Consider the following 8,803-nt stretch of genomic DNA (forward strand, 5'->3'; position numbering starts at 1 on the left):
ATTCCTGAGCAAACAGATGGAGATGACTGGTATTGGCAGTTTTCGACGTCTGGACCGTATATGGTGGCGTCGGGACTGCGATGCTTACAACGGTGCAAATCTGAGCCGGAGGAAAGCAAAGACTGGAAACTCATTTGGAATCTCGCTGCCCCGGAAAGAGTGCATGCGTTTTTCTGGTTAGTGGCTCATCGTCGAATTCTCTGTAACGAGCTCCGTTGGAAACGACACTTGGCTGCTTCTCCGGCGTGTCTGGTTTGCGGGGAGGTAGAGACCCAGACCCATGTTTTACATGACTGTAGGGAAGCAAAGGCTGTCTGGTACGAGCTGGTCCCAAGTCGAAGCCTTTACTTGTTCTTCCAAATTAGTGAGGCGGATTGGCTACAAACCAATCTGAACCAGGAGACGGTTATCAGGGGAGCACCGTGGTCGAGTATCTTTGCTCAAGGAGTTTGGTGGATCTGGAAATGGAGGAATGAGAAAATATTTTCGAACAAGAGACCCCCGGATAACAAGGCTTTGTTCATTGCCGACCGAGCTATGGAGCTCAAACAGGCGCAAGCTTTGCTTACTGTTAAAGGCGGGTCAGATAAGAGCCAAATCTGGATAAGTTGGCTTCCCCCTGAACCTGGATGAGTGAAGATTAATTATGATGGCGCTAGCAAAGGGAATCCCGGGTATGCCTCAGCAGGAGGCCTGATCCGTGATCATCAGGGAGATTGGAAAGGTGGTTTCTTGGTTAATCTTGGTGTTTGTACGGCCACGCTTGCTGAACTTTGGGGCATTTACTTAGGCATGAAGCTAGCTTGGAATAAGGGCTATAGGAAAATTATTATGGAAATGGAATCAAAAGCCCTCCTTGATGTCATACTAGGGTTGAGCGGAGTGCACCATCCGTACGTCTGGTTAATTAAGAAGTGCCAGGAGCTTCGTTTGAGGTGTTGGGAGCTTAGGTTGGTTCATGTGTTTAGAGAAGGTAATAAAGCCGCTGACTGGATGGCGAATTTCGCAGGATCTTGTTCTTTGGGTCGTCATGAGTGTGATGTGCCTCCTGTAGGCCTCCAGGATATTATGAGTGCGGATCGGCTTGGACGTTCCACATGCCGAAATATCAACTTTTAGTTTTCTTTCTGTTTGCTCTGGGTTCGGCCCTCCTTTATTACCAAAAAAAAAAATTACCTCATTTGGGCCCCTCTATCCCTGGGCACTGGGCAGACGCCCCTCATGTCCAGGCTGAGGAATGGGCTGGATGACTGAGAATATCATTGAAATCCCCAATCACTGTTCAAAACGAAGGCCGTCTCGACCGCTTAGGCCCCGCCTAGGCCCTCGAAATCGAGAATCCGCTCCGATTTTCTTCAATTAGTCCCTCTAGGCGTTTTTTAGCCGATTGGGCTCCGCCTAGGCCGCCTCGACGCCGCTTAGACCGCCTAAGCGCCGCCTAATCGACGATGAAAAAAATCATTTTATATTGTGAATTTATTTTTTTTCTTTATTATAATTCACTTTTGAGTTGTTTTAATGATATTGTTGTTAAAATGTTGATATTTGCACATTTTTAAAGATATATGTTCCAAATATACCTGTTTTTCTATATTAAATAATTTTATAATATTGTTTTTCAATAGTAAAATACATATTTTAATTGAATTTATATAATAATTTGTTGATTAATAAAACAAAAATACAAATCCGATTAATCTCCGACTAATCCCCGATTAATCTTTGAGGGTCCTGTCCGCCCGACTAGCGTCTAGTATCATTACTTTTGGTACTAATTATTTAAATTCGAATAATAATATAAAGAAAACATCAGTCATATAATTCCCATATTTTTAATGAATATTTTTATGGAATATTACTATGTTCTTTTTCTTCTTTTTAATGAATATTTTTGTTTTTGGTTACCTTTTTAATGAATAATAATAAAATAAATAAATTGCTGGATTCATTTCCTTAAAATAGATGGAAGTACAATAAATTCTTAATCAAACCCCACTAATGTTGCTATTAATTATAATTATTATTTTGAATTTGTTAAAAGAATTTCAATAAATAGACCTTTTTTTAATAAAATGATTGTTTCCTTAATGATAAGTAAAATGTACGAAATTAAAGAAATACTCCCAGAAATGGAATTATGGTTTGTTGAAAATTTGAAATCAGGCTACACCCATGATGCACGGCTATATGCCTTGTTTGGAAGACAGAAAAGAAAAAACAAAAATTACAACATTGCATATGCCTTCTTTCTTTACATATCTGTTCTGTTGATAGGTATACGTCAGCAATCAACGCATTTTCCATTTCTGCGTATACCTCTACTCTCCTTTTCACTTTCTTCCTCACAGATAACCAAACAAAACCTTGCAGATTTCTGCTTGTACTGCACGAAACTACAGTAAGTACCATAGACCAGTCCTACGATATAATTGCTGTACATAATCAAAGGGTTTAAGGGATATCAACGGACATGGTTTGAGCATGAACCATTCATCAAAATTCAAATTCTCTCTTTAAGTTGTTTCTGTTTTTACCAAATCTTTTCTGCCCTGCATTTTATCGCACTCGAAGAAGAAGAAGAGGTGGAAAAAACTATTTGAAATGGAGAATACTCGCTTGGTAAAATAAAAAAACCCCCAAAAGACTAATCAATTTCTTGTTCGTTTTTGCATTTACTATAATGTATTGTAAAGGTCCAATCTTGAAACAGAAATCAGTGTTAGTATGCAAATATATTCATTTGTTCATTCTGTTTGTTTGAGTTTGATGCGACTCTCTCATGGAATTTTTCTTGCTTCGGCAGGGGAGAAGGTGCCAGCTATGTGGTGATGTTGGCTTCAAAGAGCTGTTAGTAACTTGCACTAAATGTGCAATATCTACTGAGCATGTGTAAGATTACTTCTTGATTAGTGCTCGTCTTTGTCATTTTCTGTTCATGTCTATATCACACAGAAATTCTTCTTCGGCACCGTTTTGGCGTTTCTTGTTCGTCTCGGAAACGGAATCTCCCGGTTTCCCTAAATATCGAAAATAGGAAACGCCTTTGGTATAGGAAACTGTTTCGCCCGGCAAAAACAACCAATTTTCAAATTCCCGATATGATTTAGCTAATTGAATTTTGACCTTTAAATAAAGCTTCATAGTTGATGATGATTTCTATTCCACAATTTCTAATTAATTGTGTTGTATGTCCTTATATTTTTTAATATTTACATGTTTTCATTTTCTATTAGAAACAACTTTTCTTGGAGTAACTTGTTTGGGAGGAGGTTAGATAGTGTGATTTGCTTACCCTAAAGTACTAATGGGGTTAATTAGATTCACCAACTTCAAAAAAAAAAAAAAAATGTAGTAGTATCTACATTTTAATTTTGAAGACGGCTTTAGTTCTTTTATTTAGGTAAGTTTACTTGAATCTGTTCTGTTCTGATTTGAAAAGAATTAGGATTCATTTTATAACAAATTATAATTGTCTTTGCTGAGTTCTTTCAGTTTTCTTTTGCTATATAACCAAATGAATGTTTACTTCAATCCTTTCCATTTTCAAAAAGCATGGGATCTTAAATTGATAATTTTTCTATATAGTAATATTTTGTATAAGGTATGTCCTCATTTCTAATCTAAATAAAGGATATTCATTTTCAGTTATTGCATGAGAAACAATCGCACTGTAGTCCCAAAAGAGTGGTTCTGTGAAAACTGCAACCAAGACAAAATTAATAGGAAGGAGAATTTCCAAAATACCTCTAGCAGTGCAGTGATGCAGGGGAGCTTCACCAAAAAGGCCAAAGTGAAATTTCTTCCTGTTGAAGAAGTAATTAAGCTGTCATCAGGTGCAACACCACAATTGAGAAGTCCTTCAAGGACTAACTTGGATTACAGATCTGGTACTTCTATGACTCCAAAGTTCTCCCCTTTGAGAACTAAACCAAACCTGAGAGATGTGTTTCCTATGAAGCCCCCTCAACATGGAAGAATCCAAGTCAGAACATCAAAAGGTGATGATTTTTTCATAGAAATGTCTACCTTTAAAAGTTGGACCAATTTGATGGCCCTAAAGAGGAAGAAAAAAGAAGAAGTGCTATGTGCATGTTACATGTTGATATTCTTGTATAGTTGGTACGCTTGCTCATGATAAGATATCTCCTAAAATGGAGACTTCAGAGATGATACATTAAAGTAATTGTTTTAATGATATTTACTTTTATTGGTTCTTTTTCTGTTTTGAAGATGTTTTTGCTTGTCCTTTTAACTTTTATTTTTTTTATGTGGGGTAAGAAAAGAGTATTAAAATCACCAAGAGCAAAACTAGAGGTGTTCTGAAGTGTTATGTTCATATTTTATATCTTTTGTTGCACTTGCCAATCCTGTATATGGAAACTAAAAATTCTGAGAGAAATAAAGATGCTACTTGGTTAAATTTTATGCTTCAGGATATGCAGGTTTAAGGTATTTGTTCTGCTTATAAGCATATATATGAGTTTTCTTTTATATTGCCACTAATTGTTCTTATATCTGGTGTCTCAGAAAAAAAGGTTACTTTCCATCCCGCGATTAGTAGTGGTTACAAGGAACACAATACTGCATTTAATATGACACCCAAACAAGTAAAAACTTGCAATATCAATTCGCTTCTAAAAGAAGGCGAAAAATGTGATGCCACATTCATTAGCAAAGACGAGAGGATTTGCAATAAGAAGACAGATGAAGCTGCAAACAAATCACTTTTCACCTCTTCAAGATCTGGGCATCATCTACCTTCTGTTGGTATATGAATTAAAGTTTTCATGACCATTGTACTTTTCTTGTTTGTGACATTAATTACATCTTTACCTTTTTTTTTTTCTGGATATTTTCATTAGAACTTTGATGGACTAGAACAATGCATGCCAAGTTTTTAATGGGGATTTTTTGTCATGTCAAAACAAAAGTTATACTTAGTACTTAATTAATAGGTTAACTTAGTCATTCCTACACCAGTTTGAGTACAGCCAACTTATTAGATTTTATGAATTTCAGAGTTATCCCGCATTTTTTCTTTCATTAGGTTTGAATAATGAAGTTAAGGTTTATTTTTATTATTTCCTGTGTGCTTGTGTTTGAATAAAGAATCTTTTTTTCTTGTATGAGCTTGTGTGAAGTTCTGATGCATTGCAACTTTGATCTTTGTTTTCAGAAGAAAGGGTTTCTGTAACTCCAATAGAAGATCATTTATTTGAGAAGGTGAATGTTCCCATATCCATTAAAGAAATGGATACTGGCATTGTAGCTAAAAAAAGTTTGGGAAGCAAAGCATCTTCCAGCCGGCCATCAAGACTTTCTCCCCCTATTCACTGCTCTGGTAAGACACTTTCTTTTGGTGTAAACTTACCTGCACGCTCTTCTACATCTATGTAGTATCTCTTAATAATGTAATTTGAAAGTAGATAAGACTATAGACTTATCTGCTTTATATCTATATTTGTTTTATTGACCATTAAAATGTTGGGTTGCCTTGTTGACATTTAGTTATTAAAGTAAAAATGGCATGGATCCTTGGAAGGTAAAACTTATTTTTGTATTTGTGAGCATGAGTATTAAGGATTGATCTCTTAACTATTTATAGGTGGAAGTCATTACCCTGTTATTGATTCTAAGAAACCTGAGGTTGAAGGTGAAGAAAGACCCATACCGACTACTGTGGCCAAACAATGCGCCTATCGTCCTTATTTCCCTGCGAAAGAAGAAATTTGGAAGTGGGTAACCTATCACTTTATTGCATCACATAGAACTTGTTAAATTTTAAAATGTCATCTATTGATTTGGCGATCCTGCTTGATCATCCATTGCACAAGAAGTTTGTTAATTTGTTAGAATGCTGATTTACCTTTTAGTAATCTATCAACTTATACAGTTACTGTTTATACCAAGAATTATTCCTTGCTTATTTATTTTGAAGATTTGTCTTGGAAACCAATCTCTTGTCAAATAGAATAACAACATAAAGCAGTTGCTTATTTATTTTGAAGATTTATCTTATTGATCAAAACAAATGCATTTCCATTTCATGATGACATGATCATTATGTTGTGGAAATTTGCAAATTTCAGTTATTTATAGGTTTTGATGGAAGAAACATTTATGGATCTTTGCTATTTCTTTGTATAATTTGCATGTAATGTAGATCAGCATAATGTGCTCTACATATAACTCGAGACAAAATAACAGAAGCAGTACATGCTTGTCTAGTATTTTATCTGAACAACTGTTCTACATCCTTTCTATTCTTTTCTCAAGGGGCAGCTTCAAATTTGTTGATACTGTCATGCCTGGTGAATTTTATGGTGGACTCAAGGCTCAGCCTCCAAGCAGAGTAAGCCGGAAAGCTTATGAATTTGCACGTACAATGCCTAGAATCCTTCAGGTTGCGCTGCATCCACGAGACCTTGTTTGGGACAACTTATTCCAAAATTATCTTCCAGATCTTCATGACATTGCCTTGTACTTTTTCCCTTGTGATAATGTTGAGAGGTACCTAATTTTTCGGGGTGTAACTTTCACTTTTTTTTTTTTTGTGGAAATAAGTTCAAAATCTGGATTTTGTTTTTGTAGATCCAAAGAAAACTATGCTAACCTCTTCCAGCTTTTGGAAGCCAAAAATTCTGTAATGATAAGTCACATGGGTGATGTGAAGTTGCTAATATTCACTTCAAAACAGCTTCATGTGGACTCTCCAGGTGAGTTTTACATTTTCTACTTCTGAAATTTTACATGGCAGGATTCCTGCATTGGTCTGATTCCTTAATGTTACTTACATTATCTGTGTTATATATTTTCTGATTTATTTATATGAATATGAACATATTCTGCAAACTATTTTTCTCATTTCTTAATGGAAATGATAGGAATTTTGACTTTACAGATGTTGAGAGGTCAATCAGAAAACAATTCTTATGGGCAATTTTTAGTCATTCAAAAGATAAAATTCCTCAACCCATTTCTCCTATTGACATGGAAATAGACATGGAAGGTGGACAGCCTCTAGGGAGAATTGACGTTGTTGTTTCAGAAAAGAGGGTTTGCGGAAAACCTGTGGACAACATTTCCTCAAATGCCCTTCCTCAACACATTTCTCCTATTGACATGGAAATAGACATGGAAGGTGGACAACCTCTAGGGAGAGTTGACGTTGTTGTTTCAGGAAAGAGGGTTTGTGGAAAACCTGTTGACAACATTTCCTCAAATGCTCTTGACACCACTATTCAACAGCTGCGTTTGACTTCTGGACAGTCTCAAAGCAACATGCTTTCCTTATTAAATTCAGCTGATGCTGGACAAGCATTGGATCTTCCTCCTGGTTTTGAAGACCTGGCAAGGCAAAAGGCTCCCCTTGATGACAAGAGTGTTATTAAAGTGGAGAACATTGATCTTCAGGTTGTGACAGAAGACGAAAACCCTCAACCGGAGGATAAATTCAAAGCAGAAAAGCTTGGTCAAGATGAATACAAGTCACCAGGTGAAACAAGCTGGACCCTTCCCCCAAAAGGTTGGATCAAATTGAATGTGGCTACGTGTTTGAAGGAGGAGACACCATTGGCAGCAGGAGGTGGTGGAATTATTCGAGACGAGTCTGGAAAATGGATTCGTGGCTACTCTGTCCACTATAAAACAATTTTGGAAGCCGAGATGTGGTCTATTTATCAGGGCTTAGTGTTTGCTTGGGAGAAAGGATTCAGGAAAGTTGTGGTGGAATCTGAGAGCCCTTTGACAGTAGAGCATCTAAAGAAAACTCCAACTACAGAGAATCATAATAGCATATCTATAGACAGTTGTGTGAATATAATGAAGCGTGACTGGGAATGCAAAGTTGTGCTTATACATAGAAATGCCAACTTACCTGCTACTTGGTTAGCAACTCGTTTCGATGATCATGAGAAGGGAGTTAAATTTTTTAAGAGCCCCCCTGATGGTTTGGTTCCTCTTTTGCATAATGATTCATCCCTCAAACAGGGTTTGTGAATACATATAGAGCTCATACAGTAAATCTAACAAATATACTCAATTGACATAGCTCCAGAGGTACTAAATAAATATACTTGTAGGCAGAGGTTATAGAGACATAGGCATGGTGCTATTGGTATAGACAGAAATACCTGTTTGTAAATACATCTCCTCTCATATGCATTTTGTTCTTGGGGGAATCTACATTTTGATTACCTTATCATTTTTGTGGTAAATTCTATTCTTCTATGTTGCTCATCCAAATGGGTTATTAACTTGATAATGAAATAAAAGGTACTCTAATTATTTGATCCGTATAAGAATTTTGCTTCAACTCTAAAAGTTTAAACTGATTAATTTGGTTAAATTGTTCCACATATATTTAAACTTTGAGGAGCTGTAATGACATTCTGTGAGTCTCGAACATATATTTTTAACTAGTCGAATATTTGCATGTTGCTCGAATTATATAATATTATTTAATAAATTTGTCTTTATAAAAAATTGTTTAAAAAATTATAATATTTTCAAAAAGGGATAAGGTGCAAAAATACCCTTAACGTTTACATTCAGGAGCAATTTTACCCAAACGTCTAAAATGATGCAATTTTACCCCTAACGTTTAGCAGGCAAGAGCAATTTTACTCCTAACGTTCACAAGTTGGTTCAATTTCAGACATTATTATACAATACATACATTTTGTTCCTTATTCTACACCAATTTTTTTTTTTAAAAATCATACTTTTTCAGATTTAATAATTAAATTAGAAATTAATATTTTTTAAATTCGGTAAAATATTTAAAACAAAAAATTTGTGCAAC

General features: G+C 35.7%; 1 protein-coding gene across 3 annotated transcripts; it reads left to right on the top strand.

Moving 5' to 3' along the window:
- Positions 1-2,274: 2,274 nt before the first annotated feature.
- LOC136202628 (uncharacterized) lies at positions 2,275-8,216 on the top strand. 3 transcript variants are annotated; one of them, XM_065993463.1, is made up of 9 exons: positions 2,275-2,619; positions 2,804-2,889; positions 3,646-3,998; positions 4,528-4,767; positions 5,177-5,341; positions 5,606-5,735; positions 6,283-6,510; positions 6,592-6,716; positions 6,902-8,216. In XM_065993463.1, exons 1-9 carry the CDS (start codon positions 2,602-2,604, stop codon positions 7,996-7,998), a joined length of 2,442 nt encoding a protein of 813 aa, XP_065849535.1. In that variant the 5' UTR covers positions 2,275-2,601; the 3' UTR covers positions 7,999-8,216. The 3 variants fall into 3 exon arrangements, with proteins under 3 accessions (XP_065849535.1, XP_065849472.1, XP_065849614.1); XM_065993400.1 differs by having other exon boundaries at positions 2,276-2,619; positions 6,277-6,510; XM_065993542.1 differs by having other exon boundaries at positions 2,612-2,718; positions 6,277-6,510.
- The last annotated feature ends 587 nt before the right edge of the window (positions 8,217-8,803 follow it).

The sequence above is a fragment of the Euphorbia lathyris genome, chromosome 1 (assembly GCF_963576675.1).
Source record: "Euphorbia lathyris chromosome 1, ddEupLath1.1, whole genome shotgun sequence".
NCBI classification, from domain to species: Eukaryota; Viridiplantae; Streptophyta; class Magnoliopsida; order Malpighiales; family Euphorbiaceae; genus Euphorbia; species Euphorbia lathyris.

Coding starts and splice junctions, on each gene's coding strand:
- LOC136202628 (XM_065993400.1), top strand. Junction 2,890..3,645: donor GCAATATCTACTGAGCATGT/GTAAGATTACTT, acceptor ATTCATTTTCAG/TTATTGCATGAGAAACAATC. Junction 6,511..6,591: donor CCTTGTGATAATGTTGAGAG/GTACCTAATTTT, acceptor TTGTTTTTGTAG/ATCCAAAGAAAACTATGCTA.